Here is a 25,748-nt window from a genome sequence, read left to right as displayed (position 1 = left end):
ATGTCATTTTTTTTTTTTTTTTTTTTGAGACAGAGTCTTGCTCTGTCAACAAGGCTGGAGTGCAATGGCGTGACCTTGGCTCGCTGTAACCTCTGCCTCCTGGGTTCAAGCGATTCTCCCCATCTCAGCCTCCCGAGTAGCTGGGATTACAGGTGCCCACCACCACGCCCGGCTAATTTTTGTATTTTTTTTTTTTAGTAGAGACAGGGTTTCGCCATGTTGGCCAGGCTGCTCTGTGATATGCTTTCAAGCAAAGCTCAGGCCAGGTGCGGTGGCTCACGCCTATAATCCCAGCACTTTGAGAGGCTGAAGCGGGCCGATCACCTGAGGTCAGGAGTTTGAGACCAGCCTGGCCAACATGGTGAAACCCCCTCTCTACTAAAAATACAAAAATTAGCTAGGCGTGGTGGTGGGCGCCTGTAATCCCAGCTACTCAGGAGGCTGAGGCAGGAAAATCGCTTGAACCTGGGAGGTGGAGGTTGCAGTGAGCCAAGATCGTGCCACTGCACTCCAGCCTCTGTGATGGGAGCAAGACTCCAACTCAAAAAAAAGAAAGGAAAAGAAAGGGAAAGGAAGGGGAGGTGGGGAGGAGGAGGGGAGGAGAGGGAAGGGGGAGGGAGAGGGGAGGGAGGAGGGGGTAGGGGGAGGGGGTAGGGGGAGGGGGGAGGGGAAGGGAGGAGAGGTGAGGAGGAGGAGGGGAGGGGAGGTGAGGAGGAGGAGGGGAGGAGAGGGAAGGGGGAGGGGAGAGAGGAGTGTGTGGGGGGAGAGGGGGAGGGGAAGGGAGGGGAGGGGATGTACACATCTACATATCCATCTATGCATGCATCCATCCACCCATCCACCTATGTATCTGTTCATCCATTTATCCATCCATCCACTCCATCAACGCACCCATCCACCCACCCATCCACCCACCATTTCAACCACTTATCCATCCATCCATACACCATCCATGGACGGGAGGGGAGGGGAGGGGATAGGTGGAGGGGGTGGGGGAAGGGAGGGGGACAAAAGGTGAGGGGATGGGAGGGGGATGGGAAGGGAGGGGAGGGAAAGGAAGGGAAGGGAGGGGAGGGGAGGAGAGGGAAGGGGGAGGGGAGGGAGGAGGGGGTGGGGGAGGGGAGGTGGGGAGGAGGAGGGGAGGGGAGGAAAGGGAAGTGGGAGGGGGAGGGGAGGGAGGAGGGGGTGGGGGAGAGGCAGAAGGGAGGGGAGGGGAGGGGATGGAGGGGAGGGGAGAGAGGAGGGGGAGGGGAAGTGAAAGGAAGGGAGGGGAGGGGAGGGGAAAGGGGAGGGGGGGAAGGGGAGGGGAGAGGGGGGAAGGGGAGGGGAAGGGAAAGGAAGGAAAGAGAGGGGAGGGGAAGAGGGGAGGGGAGGGGAGTGGGGAGGGGAGGGGGAAAAAAGGGGAGGGAATGCAGGGGAGGGGAGGGGAGAGGGAGAGAAGGGAATGGAGGGGAGGGGGAGGAGATGGGGGAGGGGGAGGGAAGGGGAGGGCTCAGCTCAGCAGTGTGCGTGGCAGTCCTGATCCTGGATTGATTGTGTGTGTGTGTGTGTGTGTGTGTGTGTGTGTGTGTGTGTGTGTGTGTGTGTGTTCTTGACCAGCGTATCTTTGAAAATCAACTGTCACTGTGCTTCCTGCCTGTAATCATTTCCCTAGTTTCCTTTCTGACTTTTTAAAATCGATGGTGACCTCTGCTTATGAGTCATGAGTGATCTGTTCGTCGTAGGCCCCTGAGGACCTCACTCTCCACTCCTGTTTCAGGCATGGGGCGGCTGGTTCTGCCGCGGGGAGCTGCCGTCTTTCTGCTGGGAGGCTGGATGGCTTTGGGGCAAGGAGGAGCAGGTAATTATTTAAACACCCTCTTCTTGTTGTATTTTGGTTTGTGGTTTCCTTTGCAACCAGGCACTCTTTATTTTGTAAAACTTAAACAATGAGCGTGGAGGTTTCTTTCTTCTTTTCTTTCTTTTTTTTTTTTTTTTTTGAGACGGAGTCTCGCTCTTGTTGCCCAGGCTGGAGTGCGGTGGCACGATCTCGGCTCACTGCAACCTCCACCTCCTGGGTTCAAGCAATTCTCCTGCCTCAGCTTCCCAAGTAGCTGGGACGAAACATATTTATAAGTAAATACATGAATAATAAGTATACTTATTGCTCCCGGAATATCCACTGCTTATATGCGCTTTCGGTGGCCAGAACTAGGAACTGTATGTGTGCGTGTGTGTGTTTATCTATTGATTGATTGATTGATGTATTCATTTTTAATCTATCCATCAATGTATCTCATCTATCTTTTCCCATTAATCACCCATCCATCCACTATCCATCCATCTATTATTCATTGATCCATCCACTAATATATCCATCCACCCATCTATCAAACGATCCATGCACTCATACATTCACCCACCCATCAACCCACCCAGCCATCCGTCCACCCAACCTTTCATTCACTCATCCATCCATCCACCATCCACCCATCTGTTATCTATCCATCCTCCCATCCACCCATCTATCATCCATCCATCCATCCATCCACCCATCCACCCATCCATCCACCAATACATCCATCCATCCATGCATTCACCCACACTTTTATCCACTTATCCATCCATCCATCCATCCATCCACCCATCCATCCACCAATACATCCATCCATCCATGCATTCACCCACACTTTTATCCACTTATCCATCCATCCATCCATCCATCCACCCATCCATCCACCAATACATCCATCCATCCATGCATTCACCCACACTTTTATCCACTTATCCATCCATCCATCCACCCATCCACCCATCCATCCACCAATACATCCATCCATCCATGCATTCACCCACACTTTTATCCACTTATCCATCCATCCATCCACCCATCCATCCACCAATACATCCATCTATCCATGCATTCACCCACACTTTTATCCACTTATCCATCCATCCATCCACCCATCCATCCACCAATACATCCATCTATCCATGCATTCACCCACACTTTTATCCACTTATCCATCCATCCATCCATCCATCCATCCATCCATCCATCCACCAATACATCTATCTATCCATGCATTCACCCACACTTTTATCCACTTATCCATCCATCCATCCATCCATCCATCCATCAATACATCCATCCATCCATCCACCCATCCATCCACCAATACATCCATCCATCCATGCATTCACCCACACTTTTATCCACTTATCCATCCATCCATCCATCCATCCACCAATACATCCATCCATCCATGCATTCACCCACACTTTTATCCACTTATCCATCCATCCATCCATCCATCCACCCATCCATCCACCCACCCACCCATCCATGTACACATCTACATATCCATCTATCCGTGCATCCATCCATCCATTCACCTATGTATCTGTTCATCCATTTATTCATCCATTGACTCACTCATCCACCCACCTATCCTTTCATCCACTTATCCATCTATCCATCCATCCACCAACACATCCATCCACCCACCCATCAAACCATCCATCCACCTATGCATTCACCCACACTTTCATCCACTCATCCATCCATCCATCCACCCATCCATGTACACATCTACGTATCCATCTATCCATCTATCCATGCATCCATCCACTCATCCACCCATTCACCTGTGTATCTGTTCATCCATTTATTCATCCATCCACTCACCCATCCACCCACCCATCCACTTGTCTTCCACCTATACACCCACCTGTCCATTGATTCATCCATCTACCTACCCATCCCTATCTATCTGTGTCTGTCTAACTATTTCTATCATCATCTATATAATTCTATCTATCTAACATAACCATTTATCTATCTATCTCTATCTATCTATCCTCCAGATACCTCCACTTAGAACCCAACATGACAAGGTTCACTGTACCCCATCTTTCCAAACCTGTAACTGACTTCTTTGACAGTGAGAGACTTGGCCGGGCACTGTGGCTCACACCTGTAATCCCAGCACTTTGGCAGGCCGAGGCGGGCAGATCACGAGGTCAGGAGATGGAGACCATCCTGGCTAACACGGTGAAACCCGTCTGTACTAAAAAATACAAAAAATCAGCCGGGCATGGCGGCAGGTGCCTGTAGTCCCAGCTACTTGGGAGGCTGAGGCAGGAGAATGGCATGAACCCGGGAGGCAAAGCTTGCAGTGAGCCGAGATCGCACCACTGCACTCCAGCGTGGGCGACAGAGCGAGACTCTGTCTCAAAAAAAAAAAAAAGAGACTTGGCTTTCATTATCCAAAATATCATTACATGTTTGCTCAATCCTAAAATATTTCCATTGTCCCCGTTCGGAATTACAAACCCAGACCTCTTGAAACATCAAACCTACTGAAGTCTATGCAACCTTCCTAGCAAACGTAGAAAGTCTTCTTTACGGTTGGCCCATTTCTTTTCTTTTCTTTTCTTTTTTTTTTTGATAGGGAGTCTTGCTGTGTCACCCAGGCTGGAGTGCAGTGACACGATCTCGGTTCACTACAACCTCTGCCTCCTGGGTTCAAGCCATTCTCCTGCCTCAGCCTCCCAGGTAGCTGGGATTACAGGTACCCACCACCATGTCCAGCTCATTTTTTTGTGTTTTTAGTAGAGACGGAGTTTCACCATGTTGGCCAGGCTGGTCTCGAACTCCTGACCTCGGGTGATCCACCTGCCTCGGCCTCCCAGTGTTAAGATTACAGACGTGAGCCGCTGCACCTGGCCGGTCCATTTCTGAAGTTGGTGTGTGTGGTGTTTTGAGAAAGACAGTAAGGTGGATCGATGGGGACAGTTTCCGATGCCACCTTAGGTATCCACAGGGGATGTGTCGTTGGATACATGATTGATGTATACAGCTACATCTGTGCGTGGCACTAGTGGGTGAACTTACCTTTTGCAAAAACAAAAACAAAAACAAAAGCAGCCGGGTGCGGTGACTCACACCTGCAATCTCAGCACTTTAGGTGGATGAGGCGGGCGGATCACGAGGTCAGGAGATAAAGACCATCCTGGCTAACACAGTGAAACCCCATCTCTACTAAAATACAAAAAATTATCCAGGCATGGTGGCGGGCACCTGTAGCCCCAGCTACTCCGGAGGCTGAGGCAGGAGAACGGCGTGAACCCAGGAGGCGGAGGTTGCAGTGAGCCAAGATTGCGGCACTGCACTCCAGCCTGGGCGACAGAGTGAGAGTCTGTCTCACACAATACAATACAATAAAAAACAATACAATACAATACAATACAATACAATACAATACAATGCAAAACAATACAAAACAATACAATACAATACAATACAATGCAATACAATGCAATACAATGCAATACAATATGTCAGGCGCGGTGGCTCACGCCTGTAATCCCAGCACTTTGGGAGGCCGAGGCGGGTGGATCATGAGGTCAGCAGATCGAGACCATCCTGGCTAACACGGTGAAACCCTGTCTCTACTAAAAATCCAAAAAATTAGCCGGGCGTGGTGACAGGTGCCTGTAATCCCAGCTACTCGGGAGGCTGAGGCAGGGGAATCGCTTGAACCCTGGAGGCGGAGGTTGCAGTGAGCTGAGATCGTGTCATTGTACTCCAGCCTGGGCGACAGAGAGAGACTCCGTCTCACAAAGAAAAATAAATTAAAAAAAAATAAAAAATAAAAGAGTTGCCTCACAGTGAACTTCATGCGTCTATCTGTGTCTAGCAGAAGGAGTACAGATTCAGATCATCTACTTCAATTTAGAAACCGTGCAGGTGACATGGAATGCCAGCAAATACTCCAGGACCAACCTGACTTTCCACTACAGGTAAGTGGCCCCCAGAAAGCGAACCCCACGCCCGGGGGGCTCAAAATCGCTCTTCTGAGCCGTCAGCGATTGGGAATGCTTGAGAACAAAAGTGTAAAGCATCAGACTGTGCAAGCTGGAATGTTTGTTCTGTGAAAGCCTCAGCCCTCCCCACAACCACAATCTCATTGCCCCAAACCTTCTTGCCAAGGGACGGCTGACTCACTCTCAAAATCACCTACATTCTTTTTTTTGTTTGTTTTTATTTGGAGTCGGACTCTCGCTCTGTCGCCCAGGCTGGAGTGCAGTGGCGCAATCTCGGCTCACTGCAAACTCTGCCTCCCAGGTTCAAGCAATTCTCCTGCCTCAGCCTCCCGAGTAGAGTAGCTGGGATTACAGGTACCTGCCACCAGGCCTAGCTAATTTTTGTATTTTTAGGAGAGATGGTGATTCACCATATTGGCCAGGCCGGTTTCAAACTCCTGACCTCATGTGATCCACCTGCCTCAGCCTCCCAAAGTGCTGGGATGACAGGCGTGAGCCACGGCATCTGGACTGAAAATCACCTAGATTCTTCACGGGAGATTAACAGAGAGTTTTGTTCACCCAGAGCTCTGGGTGAACCTGAAGTCTTATCCGCTAGGCAGCCGGGGAGGGAAAGACTCAGTCTCTGAAACATTCCACAGCCTTACCCGGGGCTACCCCCAACCCTGTGTCTCCCTGATGTGACTTTATTTTTATTTTTAGTTTGGCTTAGTTAGACACCCAGAAGTATGCGTGCGAACATTGCAGGAAGGGTTTTTCCAATAAATTTAGTCATGGGTGGATGATTCTTCAGTTTGATAACAAAAGAGAGATAAACGGCAAAGTGTACAGAACAGGGAAATTTTAAAACGAAGTTATTTGGAAAATAAGACTCACCGTTGGGAGACCGAGGTGGGTGGATCATCTGAGATCAGGAGTTCCAGACCATCCTGGCCAACATGGTGAAACCCCAACTCTACTAAAAATACAAAAATTAGCCAGGCGTGGCGGCAGGTGCCTGTAATCCCAGCTACTCAGGAGGCTGAGGCAAGAGAATCGCTTCAACCTGGGAGACGGAGTTCACAGTGAGCCGAGATTGCACCACTGCACTCCAGCCTGGCCGACAGAGCGAGACTGTCTCAAAAACAAAACAAAACAAAAACCTCACAAAAAGAAAAAAAAAATGCTGGATTTTGCACGTAGTTGCAGAATTCAGCTCAGTTTCTTCCTCTGTAAAAGGGGCAGTTCTTAGGGGGTGTGTTGGCTCATGCCTGTTATCCCAGCACTTTGGGACGCTGAGGGGGGGTGGATCACCTGAGGTCAGGAGTTCAAGACCAGCCTGGCCAACATGGTGAAACCTCGTCTCTACTAAAAATACAAAAAAATTAGCCGGGCGCGGGGGCGTGCGCCTGTAATCCCAGCAACTTGGGAGGCTGAGGCAGGAGAATCGCTTGAATCCGGGAGGCAGTGGTTGCAGTGGGCCGAGATCACGCCATTGCACTCCAGCCTGGGCAACAAGAACAAAACTCTGTCTCAAAAAACAAACAAACAAGTAAAAAAACGGCCAGGCGCGGTGGCTCACGCCTGTAATCCCAGCACTCTGGGAGGCCGAGGTGGGTGGATCACCTGAGGTCAGGAGATCGAGACCAGCCTGGTCAACATGGCGAAATCCCGTCTCTATTAAAAACACAAAAATTAGCTGGGGGTGGTGGTGCGTGCCCGTAATCCCAGCTACTCAGGAGGCAGAGGCAGGAGAATCGCTTGAACCCGGGAGGCAGAGATTGCAATGAGCCGAGATCGTGCCACTGCACTCCAGCCTCAGGGACAGAGCGAGACACCGTCTTAAAAAAAAAAAAAAAAAAAGCCAGGTGTGGTAGCTCACACCTCTCATTCCAGCAGTTTGGGAGGCCAAGGTGTGTGGCTCACCTGAGGTCAGGAGTTCCAGACCAGCCTGGCCCCAACATGGTGAAACCCTGTCTCCAGTAAAACTACAAAAATTAGCTGTATATGGTGGCAGGTGCCCGTAATCCCAGCTACTCAGGAGGCTGAGACAGGAGAATTGCTTGAACCCGGGAGGCGGAGGTTGCAGTGAGCTGGGATCGCGCCACTGCACTCCAACCTGGGCGACAAGAGCAAGACCCCATCTCTAAATAAATAAGACATGCTTTTTTGTTTTGTTGCTGAATGGTCGTCGTTTTAAACCACAGATTCGACGGTGATGAGGCCTATGACCAGTGCACCAACTACCTTCTCCAGGAAGGTCACACTTCGGGGTGCCTCCTAGACGCAGAGCAGCGAGACGACATTCTCTATTTCTCCATCAGGAATGGGACGCACCCCGTTTTCACCGCAAGTCGCTGGATGGTTTATTACCGTAAGTATTGTAAAGCCAGCTCACCATGCTTTTCAGTACTTCCTTCAGCTTATTACCACAAGGACTGAAAACCAAGCTCATGCAAATCGCCGGATCCATCATTACCGTTGACTATTCAGAAGCAAGGTCACCATGCCTTTCAGTACTTCCTGCAGCTTATTACTGTAAGTAACGAAAACCAAGCTCCAGCCAGTCGCGGGATCAATGATTCCCGTAACTATTGAAAAGGAAGCTCAGCATAGTTTTCAGTACTTCCTTCAGATAATTACCGTAAGTACTGAAAAGCTCATGCAAATCGCCGGATCCATGATTACCGTAATAATTGAAAAGCAAGCTCAGCACGCTTTTCAGTACTTCCTTCAGCTGATTACCGTAAGTACCGAAAAGCAATCTCATGATAGTCGCTGGATCAATGATTACCGTAACTATTGAAAAGCAACCCAACATACTTTTCACTACTTCCTTCAGCTTATTACCGTAAGTACTGAAAAGCTCATGCAAATCAACGGATCCACGATTACCATAACTGTTTAAAAGCAAGCTCAGCATGCTTTTCAGTACTTCCTTCAGCTTATTACCGTAAGTAATGAAAAGCAAGCTCATGCCGGTCGCGGGATCAATGATTCCCGTTAACTATTGAAAAGGAAGCTCAGCATAGTTTTCAGTACTTCCTTCAGCTTATTACCGTAAGTACTGAAAAGCTCATGCAAATCGCCGGATCCATGATTACCGTAACAATTGAAAAGCAAGCTCTGAATGCTTTTCAGTACGTCTTTCAGCTTGTTACCGTAAGTAATGAAAAGCAAGCTCATGCCAGTCGCGGGATCCCTGATTACCATAACAATTGAAAAGCAAGCTGAGCACGCTTTTTAGTACTTCCTTCAGCTTATTACCATAAATACTAAAAAGCTTATGCAAATCACCGGATCCACGATTACCATAACTATTGAAAAGCAAGGTCACCATGCTTTTCGTACTTCCTTTAGCTTATGACCATAAGTACTGAAAAGCAAGCTCTAGCAAGTCGCAGGATCAGTGATTCCCGTAACTATTGAAAAGCAGCCCAGCATCCTTTTCACTACTTCCTTCAGCTTATTGCCATAAATAGAAAAGCTCATGCAAATAACCGGATCCATGATTACCGTAACTATTGAAAAGCAAGCTCACCATACTTTTCAGTACTTCCTTCAGCTGTTTACCATAAGTACCGAAAAGCAAGCTCTCGCAAGTCGCGGGATCAATGATTACCGTAACGATTGAAAAGCAAGCCCAGCACACTTTTCAGTACCCCTTCATCTCCTTACCTTCAGTTACTTTCAGTAAGTTCTGAAAATCAAGCTCATGGACCACTACAGCCCGGTGCCCAGCTCCTGACTCCAAGTGGGAAGAAACCGGCCTTCCAGGAAGTTTCCTCTTACACGCACACTGGTTGGGGATTGAATCTGCCCCCAGTGGGGAGACCAGATGACCCTGGGAGACTGTGATTTAAGGGAACGAATTAAAGGCGGGGAGCGGTGGCTCACGCCTGTAATCCTAGCACTATAGGAGGCCAAGGCGGGCGGATCACTTAAGGTCTGGAGTTCGAGACCAGCCTCACCAACATGGTGAAACCCCATCTCTACAAACAAACAAACAAACAAAAAATTAGCCGGGCTGATGGCGCATGCCTGTAATCCTAGCTGTTCGGGAGGCTGAGGCAGGGGAATTACTTGAACCTGGGAGGCAGAGGCTGCAGTGAGCCAAGATGGTGCCACTGCACTCCAGCCTGGGCGATTTATAAATTCATTATTTAAAAATAAATAAAGCCCAGGGTGGTGGCTTACCCCTGTAATCCCAGTACTTTGGGAGACCAAGGCGGGCGGATCACTTGAGGTCTGGAGTTTGAGACCAGCCTTGCCAACGTGGTGAAACCCCGTCTCTATTAAAAATAATTAAAAAAAAAATTAGCCAGGCGTGGTGGCGCACGCTTGTAATCCCAGCTACTCGGGAGGCTGAGGCAGGGAAATTGCTTGAACCCGGGAGGCGGAGGCTGCAGTGAGCCAAGACGGTGCCACCGCACTGCAGCCTGGGCGATTTATAAATTTATTATTTAAAAATAAATAAGGCCCAGGGCGGTGGCTCTCCCCTGTAATCCCAGTACTTTGGGAGGCCGAGGCAGGGGGATCACGTGACGTGGGGAGTTCGAGACCAGCCTGACCAACATGGAGAAACCCCATCTCTATTAAAAATACATAATTAGCCGGGCTTGGTGGTGCATGCCTGTAATCCCAGCTACTCGGGACGCTGAGGCAGGAGAATCGCTTGAATCTGGGAGGCGGAGTTTGTGGTGAGCCGAGAAAGCGCCATTGCACTCCAGCCTGGGCAACAAGAGTGAAACTCCATCTCAAATAAATAAATACATTAAATTAAATAAGGGAATTAATTAGAGATGCCCTCTGGTGCCCTGCCTACGCGCACACACACACACACACACACACACACACACACACACACACACACAGTGAGCTGGAAATATCCTCTCATCCTCATCCCACTCACTGGATTTTCTTTTTTTTTTTTTTTTTGAGAGAGAGGGTCTTGCTCTGTTGCCCAGGCTGGTTTTCTTATGTGCGTTGAGAACTGGCTGTTAAGTCTCGGGTGAGGAAATGAGGGACAAATGTAGGGAAACCCTGTTTCCAAAATGTTTATTCTTTATCCTAGAATTCTGTAAGTCTGTGTTTCTTTTTTACTTTTTTATTTTTTAGAGGTAGGGGAAACGGATCTCTTTGAGAATCCGGTGAGAACTATGAACTCTTTATTCGTGAAATTACTTATAGATACTGGGTGCGTTTCCTGGGCTATAATAGGTCACCACAAACTGGAGGCTTAAAACAGCAGAAATTTATTCTCTCCCAGTTCTGAAGCCCACGAGTCTGAGATGGAGATGTCTGAGAGCCGCATTCCCTCTGGAGGTTCTAAGGGAGGATCCTTCCTGCCTCTCCCAGCTCCTGGGGGCTCCAGGTGTCCCTGGGCTTGTGGCCGCATCACTCCAGTCTCTGCCTCCGTCTCCACGTGGCCTTCTCCTCTGTGTCTGTGTCTCCTCTTCTGTCTCTTACAAGGGCACCTGTCATTGGATTTAGGGGACACACTACTCCAGGATCATCTCACCTCAAGGTCCTTCACCTAATTACATCTGCAGAGAACCTATTTCCAAATCCGGTCTCATTCCAGGTCCTGGGCTTTAGGATGTGGACAGATCTTTCTGGGGGCCACTGTTCCATCCAGTATAATTATATTCAGTTCCTTCCAGGGTTCTAGGGGAGGCTCCTTCCTTCCTCTCTCAGCTCCTGAGGGCTCCAGGCATCCCTGGGCTTGTGGCCGCATCACTCCAGTCTCTGCCTCCGTTTCCACGTGGCCTTCTCCTCTGTGTCTCCTCCTCTGTCTCTTACAAGGGCACCTGTCATTAGATTTAGGGGACACCCTACTCCAGGATCATCTCACTTCAAGGTCCTTCACCTAATTACATCTGCAGAGAACCTATTTCCAAATCCGGTCTCATTCCAGGTCCTGGGCTTTAGGATGTGGACAGATGTTTCTGGGGGCCACTGTTCCATCCGGTATAATTATATTCAGTTCCTTCCAGGGTTCTAGGGGAGGCTCCTTCCTTCCTCTCTCAGCTCCTGGTGGCTCCAGGCATCCCTGGGCTTGTGGCCGCATCACCCCAGTGTCTGCCTGCATCTGCACGTGGCCTCCTCCTCTGTGTCTGTGTCTCCTCCTCTGTCTCCGAGAAGGACACCTGTCATTGCATTTAGAACCCTTCCTTCTGCAGTATGACCTCATGCTAAGTAACTGAATCTATAATGATCCTTTTTTTTTTTTTGAGACAGTCTCGCTCTGTCACCCAGGCTGGAGGGCAGTGGTTCAATCTCGGCTCACTGCAACCTCCGCCTCCCGGGTTCAAGCGATTCTCCTGCCTCAGCCTCACTAATAGCTGGGATTACGAGCGCCCGCCACCATGCCTGTATTTTTAGTAGAGACGGGGTTTTAGCATATTGGCCAGGCTGGTCTCGAACTCCTGACTTCAGGTGATCCACCCGCCTCAGCCTTCTAAAGGATCCTATTTTTAAATACAGTTCCATTCTGAGTTTCTGGGGAGTTGGGATTTGAACATATATTTTTGTGGGGGACTTAATTTAGCCCGTAACAGACACACGGGACATTTTCCGCAGAATTGTAGAGAGTTCGTTCCTTCACAAACCTACGGGTTCTCGGAGCTCTGGTGGAAGCTTCTCCTATAAAAGTAATGAGGACGGGTGAACCCCGAGACCCATAAGGTATTAAGGGGAGGAGGGGTACAGGCTAGAGAAAGGGGATGAGGTCAGCCTGTCACAATGAGCTCACAGAGGAGGGACGACGCTTCCGTTATTTCTTCTTCTCAGTGAAACCCAGTTCCCCGAAGCACGTGAGATTTTCGTGGCATCAGGACGCAGTGACGGTGACGTGCTCTGACCTGTCCTATGGTGATCTCCTCTATGAGGTTCAGTACCGGAGCCCCTTCGACACCGAGTGGCAGGTGAGCCGGGCGGCCGCGACTCAGGGCGATGGTGGCTGAGCGTCCCGCAGGTGCGGGCTGTGGGATTCGCTGTTTCATCAGACCCCGCTGTCCTCTGTCTACACCTTCCTGAATTCCACTCTGCTGTATCTTCCTCAGAGAGCTCTAGTCCAGCTTGGCTTTTTCATGTTTCTCTCTGTGTCTCTGAGGGGTCTCCAGAGAAAGAGAACCAATAATATGTCTGTCTGTCTGTCTATCAATCTATTTATCTATCAATCTATCTATATCATTCTATTTTATCTCTACCTCTATCTATCTATCAATCTATCTATATCATTCTATTTTATCTCTACCTCTATGTATCTATATCATTCTATTTCTCTGTCTTTCAATCTATCATCTATCTCATTCTATTTTATCTCTCTCTATCTCTGTCTTTCAATCTCTCATTCTATTTTATCTCTCTCTATCTCTGTCTTTCAATCTTTCATCTATTTTATCTATTAACTCTCTTTGTTCTATCTATCTCTCTATGGCTCTATCCATATCTATTTTATCTACCAACTCTCTTTTATCTATCTATGTACGGTCAATCTTCTATATATATCATCCCTATCTCTATGTAGTTCAACTATGTATCATCTCTATCTAACTACCTACCCATTATCTCTATTCTACCATCTACTATCCTATCTATGTATTTATCTATCTACGTATGTATCTATATATCTATCATCTATCCGTCTCTATCTATCTAAGTATCATCTATCTATCTACTTCTCTGTATCATCTGTCTGTCTGTCTCTCTATCTATCTATCTAATGTATCATCTATTTATCTCTCTATCATCTGTCTATGTATCATCTATCTCTCTCTCATCGCTCTATCATCTATGTATCATCTATCTCTCTCTCTATCATCTGTCTATGTATCATCTATCTCTCTCTCTATCATCTGTCTATGTATCATCTATCAACTCTGTCATCTCTCTGTTTTATCTATTTATCTATCATTTCTTTATCTGTCTACCTCTAGTCCTATCTCTATCTGTATCTCTACACACCTGTCTCTCTACACACACACACACACAGACACACAAACACAGGCACACAGACACACACAGACATGCACAGACACACACAGACACACACAGGCACACACACACAGTCATGTGCTGCCTAACGACCTTTTGGTCATCAGCAGACTGCATGTATCACGGTAGTCTCCTATGATTATCACACAGCTGTCCTATGCAGCTGTCCCAATTATTTTCTTCTATACCATATTTTTCCTATACCTTCTCTATGTTTAGATACACAAATACTTACCCTCGCGTTAGGTTTGTCTGCAGTATTCAGTACAGTAACGTGCTGTATGGGTGTGTAGCTGAAGAGCAATTTACTATACAGCCTAGGTGTGCAGCAGGCTAGACCAGTTAGGGGTGTGTAAGTAAACTCTAGAATATTCTCATAATGAAGAAATCACCTCACAATGCATTTCTCAGAACATGTCCCCATTGTTAAGCAATGCATGACTGTATATCTACCTATATGTGTGTGTACACACACACATATACACACACATATGTACGTACCTTGTGTACACAGCTTATATATACATATATACACATGCATATACACACATATAGATACACAGCTTATATACACACATATATACAAACCTTATATATGCATATTTATACACACATATATACACATCTTATATACACATATATACATACACACACAGCTTATATACACATATATATACCCACATATATACATACCTTATATACGCATATTTATACACACGTATATACACATCTTATATACACACATATATACACACACACAGCTTATATACGCATATATATACCCACACATATATACATACCTTATATATGCATATTTATACACATGTATATACACATCTTATATACACACATATATACACACACACACAGCTTATATACACATATATATACCCACACATATATACATACCTTATATACGCATATTTATACACATGTATATACACATCTTATATACACACATATATACACACACACAGCTTATATACACATATATATACCCACACATATATACACACACACAGCTTATATACACATATATATACCCACACATATATAATATACACAGCTTATATACACATATATATACATGTATATATGCACCTTATATACACAGCTTATATACACATATTTATACACACGTATACACACACCTTATATACACACATATATACACACATATACACAGCTTATATACACATATATACACACATATATACATACCTTATATACGCATATTTATACACATGTATATACACATCTTATATACACACATATATATACACACACATGTGCACAGCTTATATACACGTATATATACACATATATATGCACCTTATATACACAGCTTATATACACATATTTATACACACATATACACACACCGTATATACACACACATACATATACACAGCTTATATACACAGCTTATATACATGTATATACACACATGTATATACACACATGTATATACACACATGTATATATACACAAACTTTATATATATATACACACACAGCTTATATACAATACATATACACACATATATACACACCTTATATACACACATATATATACACACACATATATACAGAGCTTATATACACAGCTTATGTACACATATATATACACATGTATATACACACCTAATATACACAGCTTATATATACACATATATACACACATACAAATATACACACCTTACATACACAGCTTATATATACACATATATACACACATATAGATACACAGCTTATATATACACATATATACACATCTTATATACACAGCTTCTATACACATAGATATATACACACCTTATACACACAGCTTATATATACACAATTATATATACACACCTTATATATACAGCTTATATATACACACATATATAAATATACATATAGAGATATCTTATTGGTACATATATCTACAAACATATATAAACTATATATGTATAAACTGATACATAGAATAGAACATTCATCTGTATCTTTATATCCATTTATATCTGTAAAGATATGTAGATACAGGCTGGATGCAGTGGCTCACACCTTTAATCCCAGCACTTTGGGAGGCCAAGGTGGGTGGATCACCTGAGGTCAGGAGTTCAAGACCAGCCTGGCCAACGTGGTGAAACCTCATCTCTACTAAAAATACAAAAATTAGCCGAGCATGGTGGTGCCTGTAATCCCAGCTACTCGGGAGGCTGAGGCACAAGAATTGCTTGAACCCAAGAGGCAGAGGTTGCAGTGAGCCGAGACCGCACCACTGCACTCCAGCCTGGGCAACAGAGCAAGACTCTGTCTCAGTAAATAAATAAATAATATATTAAAATAATAATAAAGTAAATACAGGCCAGGCACAGTGGCTCATGCCTGTAATCCCAGTACTGTTGGAGGCCAAGGCAGGAGGATTGCTTGAGCCCAGGAGTTGTTGACCAGCTTGGGCAACAGAGTGAGACCCCATCTTTTTTTTTTTTTAGACGCAGTCTCACTCTGTCACCCAGGCTGGAGTGCAGTGGTGCGATCTCTGCTCGCTACAACCTCCGCCTCCCAGGTTCAAGCGATTCTCCTGCCTCAGCCTCCCAAGTAGCTGGGATTACAGGCACACACCACCATGGCCGGCTAATTTTTGTATTATCAGTAGAGACGGGGTTTCTCCATGTTGGCCAGGCTGGTCTCGAACTCGCGACCTCAGGTGATCCACCCGCCTCAGCCTCCCAGAGCGTTGGGTTTACAGGCGTGAGCCACCGTGCCCGGCCTCGCGGCTCCATTCTTGAAGTCAGCGAGACTGCGAACCCTCCAGAAGGAAAACTCTGGACAGACAGGTTACATCACTAATCATTGTGTGTGTGTGTGTGTGTGTGTGTGTGTGTGTGTGTCTCCAGTCCAAACAGGAAAATACCTGCAACGTCACCATAGAAGGCTTGGATGCCGAGAAGTGTTACTCTTTCTGGGTCAGGGTGAAGGCTATGGAGGATGTATATGGGCCAGACACATACCCAAGCGACTGGTCAGAGGTGACGTGCTGGCAGAGAGGCGAGATTCAGGGTAATGCTTGTTACCCGGCAGTGTCCCATAGCCTTGTCGCCAGGCTGGAGTAGGCATAGCCACTGCCTTCCTGGGAGGTGGGAAGGAGGGTGTCCTGCCTTCGAGGTGGGAGGGAGGGTGTCCTGCCTTCCCGGGAGGTGGGAGGGAGGGTGTCCTGCCTTCCCGGGAGGTGGGAGGGAGGGTGTCCTGCCTTCCCGGGAGGTGGGAGGGAGGGTGTCCTGCCTTCCCGGGAGGTGGGAGGGAGGGTGTCCTGCCTTCCCGGGAGGTGGGAGGGAGGGTGTCCTGCCTTCCCGGGAGGTGGGAGCGAGGGTGTCCTGCCTTCCCACGAGGTGGGAGGGAGGGTATCCTGCCTTCCCAGGAGGGTGTGTCTGAGCAAGCTCAGCCTTCTGTCATCTTCCATGGCCCCATCTGAAAGTAATTCCTCTCCTTGTTTCATTCTCCGGCTGCTTTCACTTGGGAGAGTTTTCTTTCTTTTGTTTTTTTGAGAAACATTCTCATGGTGCCCAGGCTGGAGTGCAGTGGCACGATCTCGGCTCACTGCAACCTCCGCCTCCCGAGTTCAAGTGATTCTCCTGCCTCAGCCTCCCAAGTAGCTGGGATTGCAGGCACGCACCACCAAGCCCGGCTAATGTGTGTATTTTTAGTAGGGATGGCGTTTCCCCATATTGGCCAGGCTGGTCTCAAACTCCTGACCTTGTGATCCGCCCGCCTTGGCCTCCCAAAGTGCTGGGATTAAAGGCGTGAGCCACCGAGCCCGGCCTTCGACGTATGTTTTCAGGGGGCGTGATTTAATGAGCACAGCCACCAACACACGAAAGCAAGCTCTCGTATGCTGTGAACACCTCCAGCAACCAGAAGCCTCCGAAGGCTACATGTTGAACCTGCCCTTACTTCCTCGGGGTGGCTGTGGGATGCGTTGTCGTCCAGAGACACGGTGTCTCTTTCCAGGATATTTTCCATAGGAATCAAAATTTGCTGACACTAACATTCATTAAAAAAAAAAATAGGCCCATCTCTACTAAAAATATAAAAATTAGCCCGGTGTGGTGGCGGATGCCTGTAGTCCCAGCTACTCGGGAGGCTAAGGCAGGAGAATTACTGTATTAAAAATACCAGACTGGGCTGGGCGCAGTGGCTCAAGCCTGTGATCCCAGCACTTTGGGAGGCCGAGGTGGGTGGATCACGAGGTCCGGAGTTCGAGACCAGCCTGGCCAACATGGTGAAACCCCGTCTCTACTCAAAAATACAAAGAATTAGCCGGGCGTGGTGGCAGGTGCCTGTCATCCCAGCTGCTTGGGACGCTGAGACAGGAGAATTGCTTGAGTCCGGGAGACGGAGGTTGCAGTGAGCTGAGATGGCACCACTGCACTCCAGCCTGGGCAACAGAGTGAGGTTCTGTCTCAAAAAAAAAAAAAGTAAAAGATTTGCTGACACGAATATTTACAAAAAACAAAAACAAAACAAAAAACAAACAACGAGAACCAAGAAAAAAAAAAAAAACGAACACCAAAAAATGAGGGAGAGTGGTCAGGGATGAGATGTAACATCATGTTGAAAACGTACAGCCGCATGTCATGTTGAAAACTGACAGCCGCCTTTTCGTTTTGTTTCAGATGCCTGTGCAGAGACACCAACGCCTCCCAAACCAAAGCTGTCCAAATTTATTTTAATTTCCAGCCTGGCCATCCTTCTGATGGTGTCTCTCCTCCTTCTGTCTTTATGGAAATTATGGAGGTAAGGATGACTCCTGCCGCCCGTGGGTGGAGGGACCTGCTTGCACAATGTCTGTGAAGTAGGAAAAAAGATTCATCGCCTGATAGAGTCATTTCCCTGGGCCTCAGTTTCCATACAATGCCCACTCTTCTGACGGTGCATTATAAGAAATTTCGGAGGGGCCGGGCATGGTGGCTAACACCTGTCATCCCAGCACTTGGGGAGACCGAGGCAGGCAGATCACGAGGTCACGAGTTCGAGACCAGCCTGGCCAATATGGTGAAATTCCATCTCTACTAAGAATATAAAAATTAGGGTCAGGCACGGTGGTTCACGCCTGTAATCCCAGTATTTTGTGAGGCCAAGGCGGTGAATCATAAGGTCAAGAGATCGAGAGCATCCTGGCCAACATGGTGAAACCCTGTCTCTAATAAAAATACAAGAAGTAGCCGGGTGTGGTGGCGTGCACCTGTAATCCCAGCTACTCGGGAGGCTGAGGCAGGAGAATTGCTTGAACCCGGGAGGCGGAGGTTGCAGTAAGCTGAGATCGCACCACTACACTCCAGCCTGGGCAACAGAGCAAGACTGTCTCAAAAAAAAAAAAAAAAAAAATCAGCCCAGCCGGGCGCGGTGGCTCACGCCTGTAATTCCAGCACTTTAGGAGGCCGAGGCAGGCGGATCACCTGAGGTCTGGAGTTTGAGACTAGCCTGGCCAACCCGGCGAAACCCCACCTCTACTAAAAATATAAAAATTGGTCGGGCGCGGTGGCTCATGCCTGTAATCCCAGCACTTTGGGAGGTCGAGGCAGGCGGATCACGAGGTCAGGAGATCGAGACCATCCTGGCTGACATGGTGAAACCCCGTCTCTACTAAAAATACAAAAAAATTATCCAGGCGTGGTGGTGGGCGCCTGTAGTCCCAGCTACTCGGGAAGCTGAGGCAGGAGAATGGCGTAAACCTGGGAGTCGGAGCTTGCAGTGAGCCGAGATCGCGCCACTGCACTCCAGCCTGGGTGACAGAGCAAGACACTGTCTCAAAAAAAAAAAAAAAAAAAAAAATTAGCCCTGCCAGGTGTGGTGGCTCATGTCTGTAATCCCAGCACTTTAGGAGGCCGAGGCAGGAGGATCACCTGCGGTCAGGAGTTCGAGACCAGCCTGGCCAACATGGCGAAACCCCACCTCTACTAAAAATATAAAAATTAGCCGGGCGCATAATTATATATATTTATATTTATATATAATTATATATAAATTAAATATATTATATATATTTAATTTATATAATATATAAATATATTATATATATTTAATTTATATAATATATTTATATATTATATATATTAAATATATATAATATATTTATATATTATATATATTTAATTTAATATATATAAAATATATAAATATATATTTAATTTAATATATAAATATATATTTAATTTAATCTATATAAAATATATAAATACATAAAATTTAATATATAATATATAAATATATATAATTTAATATATAATATATAAATATATAAAAATATATATAATTCTATAAATATATATAATATATAAAAAATATATAAAATATATATAATTATATAAATATATATATATTTATAAAAATATAAAAATTAGCACCTATAGTCCCAGCTGCTCTGGAGGCTGAGGCAGGAGAACCACTTGAACCCAGGAGGCAGAGGTTGCCGTGAGCTGAGATCACACCGTTATGCTCCATCCTGGGCGACAACGGTGAAACTCTGTCTGAAACAAAGGAAAAAATAAAATTAGCTGGGCGTGGTAGCGTGCACTTGTAGTCCCAGCTATTTGGGAGGCTGAGGTGGAAGGATGGCTTGAGCCTGGGAGTTTAAGGCTGCAGTGAGCTGTGATTGCACCACTGCACTCCAGCCGGGGTGACAGAGCACGATCCTGTCTCTCAAAAAGAAAACTAAAGAAGTCCAGGTAAGCTGGGCAACTTGGTAAGGGCAGCAAGAAGAATGGTCCAAGATCTAATATTGTCTTTGCTCCATCTCTCACTGAATTTTTCGCTTTGAATCCAGTGAGAGTTCTAGACGAAACAATATTCTTTCAGACTACAGAGAACTTTTCAAAAATGTGAGATTGAGTCATGTTTCTTATTTATTGATTTATTTATGTATTTACTTTGAGACGGAGTCTCACTCTGTCACCCAGGCTGGAGTGCAGTGGCGCGATCTCGGCTCACTGCAACTGCCACCTCCCAGATTCAAGCAATTCTCCTGCCTCAGCCTCCCCAGTAGCTGGGATGTTGAGTCATTTTCTTATTTATTTATTTATGTATTTATTTTGAGACGGAGTCTCACTCTGTCACCCAGGCTGGAGTGCAGTGGCGCGATCTTGGCTCACTGCAACCTCCGCCTCCCGGGCTCAAGCGATTCTCCTGCCTCAGCCTCCCGAGTAGCTGGGATAACAGGCGCCTGCCACCACGCCTGGCTAATTTTTGTATTTTTAGTAGGGACAGGGTTTCACCATGTTGGCCAGGCTGGTCTCGAACTCCTGACCTCAGGTGATCCATCCGCCTCAGCCTCCCAAAGTGCTGGGATTACAGGCGTGAGACACCGCGCCCGGCCTCCTGATGGGAACTTTATGAGGACCCCAGAGGCAGAGTCCCTGGGGAGTGGGAGGAGACACATGTGTCCATGTGGAAGGCTCCGCTCTGCCATTCTTGGTCTGTCCCTGGGGTCCATGCCCTGTAGGTGCTTCTTGCCACCCCTTCCTGCGGGGCTGTGGCCGACCTGACCACACTCTCTGTCTCTATTTCAGAATGAAGAAGTTTCTCATGCCCAGCGTGCCAGACCCGAAATCCATCTTCCCCGGGCTCTTTGAGATACACCAAGGGAACTTCCAGGTATCCGCCCTCTCCTTGTGTCTCTTCTCCTCTCCACCAAGCAGGTGCACCTCTGCCTGCATTCCTATCTCTCTGAGCGCGACCCTTTTAGAGAATGACATTAACAGCCGGGCGCAGTGGCTCACGCCTGTCATCCCAGCACTTTGGGAGGCCGAGGTGGGAGGCTCACTTCAGGTCAGGAGTTCGAGACCAGCCTGTCCAACATGTGAAACCCCATCTCTACTAAAAATACAAGAATTAGCCGGGTGTGCTGGCTCACTCCTGTAATCCCAGCGACTCTGGAGGCAGAGGCAGGAGAATCGCTTGAACTGTGGAGGCAGAGGTTGCAGTGAGCTGAGATTGTGCCATTGTGCTCCAGCCTGGGTGACAGAGTGAGACTCTGTCAAGAAAAAAGAAGGAAGGAAGGGAAGGAAAGAGGGAGGAAAGGGGGAGAGAGGAAGGAAGGAAGGAAGGAAAGAAAGAAAGAAAGAGAAAAAGAAGGAAAGAAAGAAAAATGGTTTGATCTCGGCTCACTGCAACCTCCGCCTCCCGGGCTCACGCCATTCTCCTGCCTCAGCCTCCCGAGTAGCTGGGATCACAGGCGCCCGCCACCACACCTGGCTAATTTTTTGTATTTTTAGTACCGACGGGTTTTTTCACCATGTTGTCCAGGCTGGTCTCAAACTCAAGTCCACCCACCTTGGCCTCCCAAAGTGCTGGGATGACAGGCGTGAGTCACCGTGGCCGGTTTATGTGTGCTATGTGTTGATTTTAATGCTGGTCAGCTGTGTCTGAATTTCAACGGGAAGAGGGTATAAAGAAGCATGTCCAACTCTGACTTCCCATTATGGCTCCAACTAGGTTTTTTTTTTTTTTTTAAGACACAGTCTCGCTCTGTCGCCCAGGCTGGAGTGCAGTGGCGCGATCTCGGCTCACTGCAAGCTCCACCTCCCGGGTTCACGCCATTCTCCTGCCTCAGCCTCCCAAGTAGCTGGGATTACAGGCGCCCACCACCACGCCTGCCTGATTTTTTGTATTTTTCGTAGAGACGGGGTTTCACCATGTTAGTCGGGATGGTCTCGATCTCCTGACCTTGTGATCCACCCGCCTCGGCCTCCCAAAGTGCTGGGATTACAGGTGTAAGCCACTGCGCCCGGCTGGCTCAAACTAGGTTTTAACTTAACTTTGGAATCACCTTGGCTGACTGGAGAGTCCGTCAGTCTGTTGGAAGGCTTAGAATTTTATTTTTGGGGGCCAGGCACGGTGGCTCACGCCTTTGATCCCAGCACTTTGGGAGGTCGAGTCGGGTGGATCACCTGAGGTTGGGAGTTCGAGTCCAGCCTGACCAACATGCTGAAACCCCGTCTCTACTAAAAATACAAAATTAGCCGTGTGTGGTGGCGGGTCCCTGTAATCCCAGCTACTCGGGAGGCTGAGGCAGGAGAATCGCTTGAACTGGGTAGGCGGAGGCTGCGGTGAGCCGAGATCACGCCGTTGCACTCCAGCCTGGGAAACAAGAGCGAAATGCCGTCTCAAAAAAAAAAAAAATTATTTTTGGTTTACAAGGGTATTGGTGTCAGAGCTCCTGGATGCCCCAAACAAGAGCTTTGTAGGGGCTCAGACCTCCCAGATGAGAGGGCTTTCCTGTTCCATTGGGAATGGTGTTGTTTCTTGGGAAGAAACAAAGAGAGAGAGAAAGAAAGAAAGAAAGAAAGAAAGAAAGGAAGGAAGGGAAAGAAAGAGAAAAGAAAAGAAAGAGAGAAAGAGAAAGAAAGAGAAAGATGTCCAGGGATGTCTGTGGTGGGTACCGTCTGTACGGATGCTCAGGACGCTGTCTGTGGTGTGTCCACTGTGTTTGAGCTAGAATGTTCTTCCTGGTAGGAGTGGATCACAGACACCCAGAACGTGGCCCACCTCCACAAGATGGCAGGTGCAGAGCAAGAAAGTGGCCCCGAGGAGCCCCTGGTGGTCCAGTTGGCCAAGACTGAAGCCGAGTCTCCCAGGATGCTGGACCCACAGACCGAGGAGAAAGAGGCCTCTGGGGGATCCCTCCAGCTTCCCCACCAGCCCCTCCAAGGCGGTGATGTGGTCACAATCGGGGGCTTCACCTTTGTGATGAATGACTGCTCCTACGTGGCGTTGTGATGGAGACACCACTGTCAAAGTCAACGTCAGGATCCACGTTGACATTTAAAGACAGAGGGGACTGTCCCGGGGACTCCACACCACCACGGATGGGAAGTCTCCACGCCAATGATGGTAGGACTAGGAGACTCTGAAGACCCAGCCTCACCATCTAAGGCAGCCACTGCCCTGCTAACTTTCCCCCACATGAGTCTCTGTGTTCCAAGGCTTCATGGCAGATGGGAGCCGATTGCTCGAGGAGCTTTACTCCCAGTTCCTTTTCGTGCCTGAACGTTGTCACATAAACCCCAAGGCAGCACGTCCAAAATGCTGTAAAACCATCTTCCCACTCTGTGACTCCCCAGTTCCGTCCATGTACCATTCCTATAGCATTGGATTCTCGGAGGATTTTTTGTTTGTTTGTTTGTTTTGAGACGGAGTCTCGCTCTGTCGCCCAGGCTGGAGTGCAGTGGCGCGATCTTGGCTCGCTGCAAGCTCTGCCTTCCGAGTTCAAGCAATTCTCCTGCCTCAGCCTCCTGAGTACCTGGGATTACAGCTGCCCGCCACCACGCTCGGCTAATTTTTGTATTTTTAGTAGAGATGGGGGTTTCACCACGTTGGCCAGGGTGGTCTTGAACTCCTGACCTAAGGTGATCCACCTGCCTTGACCTCCCAAAGTGCTGGGTTTACAGGCGTGAGCCACTGTCCCCAGCATTTTTTTTTTTTTTTTTTTTTTGAGACAGAGTCTCACTCTGTTGCCCAGGCTGGAGTGCGGTGGCTCAATCTCGGCTCACTACAACCTCCACTTCCCATCAAATGATTCTCCTGCTTCAGCCTCGCAAGTAGCTGGGATTACAGGTGCCTGCCACCATGCCTGGCTAATTCTTCTGTTTTTAGTCGATATAGGGTTTTGCCATGTTGGCCAGGCTGGTCTCAAACTCCTGACCTCAGGTGATCCTCCTGCCTTGGCCTCCCAAAGTGCTGGGATTACAGGCGTGAGCCACCACGACCAGCTCTCAGAGGAATTTTTTTTTTTTTTTTTTGAGACGGAGTCTCGCTCTGTCGCCGAGGCTGGAGTGCAGTGGCATGATCTTGGCTCACTGCAAGCTCCGTCTCCCGGGTTCACGCCATTCTCCTGCCTCAGCCTCCCGAGTAGCTGGGACTACAGGTGCCTGCCACCACGCCTGGCTAAGTTTTTGTATTATTAGTAGAGACAGGGTTTCACCGTGTTAGCCAGGATGGTCTCGATCTCCTGACCTCGTGATCTGCCTGCCTTGGCCTCCCAAAGTGCTGGGATTACAGGCGTGAGCCACCACGCCTGGCCAGCAATCTTATAGTATATATATACACACTATATATATATATACACACACTATATATATATATACACACTATATATATACACTATATATATACACACACTATATATATACACTCACACTATATATATACTATATATATAGATGTATAGATGTATATATATATAGTGTATATATATACACACTATATATAGATGTATATATAGATGCTAATAGTGGATCGCAATCTTATAGTGTGTGTTAACAATGTTACAGAGTGCATATATATGTATACATATACAAATGTACATATACATACACAAATACATATACATATGCAAATACATATACATATACAAATACATATACATATACAAATACATATGCATATACATACACAAATACATACACATATGCAAATACATATACATATACATATACAAATACATATACATATACATATACAAATACATATACATATACAAATACATATACATATACAAATACATATACATATACAAATACATATACATATACATATACAAATACATATACATATACATATACATATACAAATACATATACATATACATATATACACAAATACATATACATATACATATACATATACAAATACATATACATATACAAATACATATACATATACATATACAAATACATATACATATGTACACAAATACATATACATATACAAATACATATACATATACAAATACATATACATATACAAATACATATACATATACAAATACATATACATATACATATATACACAAATACATATACATATACAAATACATATACATATACATATACAAATACATATACATATACATATATACACAAATGCATATACATATACAAATACATATACATATACAAATACATATGCATATACATA

The 25,748-nt window shown here is 46.7% G+C and overlaps 1 protein-coding gene across 2 annotated transcripts; it reads left to right on the top strand.

Annotated features, from left to right (window-relative positions):
• Positions 1–1,509: 1,509 nt before the first annotated feature.
• Positions 1,510–23,920, top strand: LOC749758 (cytokine receptor like factor 2). 2 transcript variants are annotated; one of them, XM_024353224.3, is made up of 8 exons: positions 1,510–1,840; positions 5,685–5,784; positions 7,995–8,161; positions 12,580–12,713; positions 16,673–16,835; positions 18,449–18,569; positions 21,341–21,425; positions 23,286–23,920. In XM_024353224.3, exons 1-8 carry the CDS (start codon positions 1,762–1,764, stop codon positions 23,547–23,549), a joined length of 1,113 nt encoding a protein of 370 aa, XP_024208992.1. In that variant the 5' UTR covers positions 1,510–1,761; the 3' UTR covers positions 23,550–23,920. The 2 variants fall into 2 exon arrangements, with proteins under 2 accessions (XP_024208992.1, XP_024208991.1); XM_024353223.3 differs by having other exon boundaries at positions 1,698–1,840; positions 5,682–5,784.
• The last annotated feature ends 1,828 nt before the right edge of the window (positions 23,921–25,748 follow it).

Source organism: Pan troglodytes, chromosome X, assembly GCF_028858775.2.
Source record: "Pan troglodytes isolate AG18354 chromosome X, NHGRI_mPanTro3-v2.0_pri, whole genome shotgun sequence".
Lineage (NCBI taxonomy): Eukaryota > Metazoa > Chordata > Mammalia > Primates > Hominidae > Pan > Pan troglodytes.
This window is presented reverse-complemented; position numbering and strand designations above follow the sequence as displayed.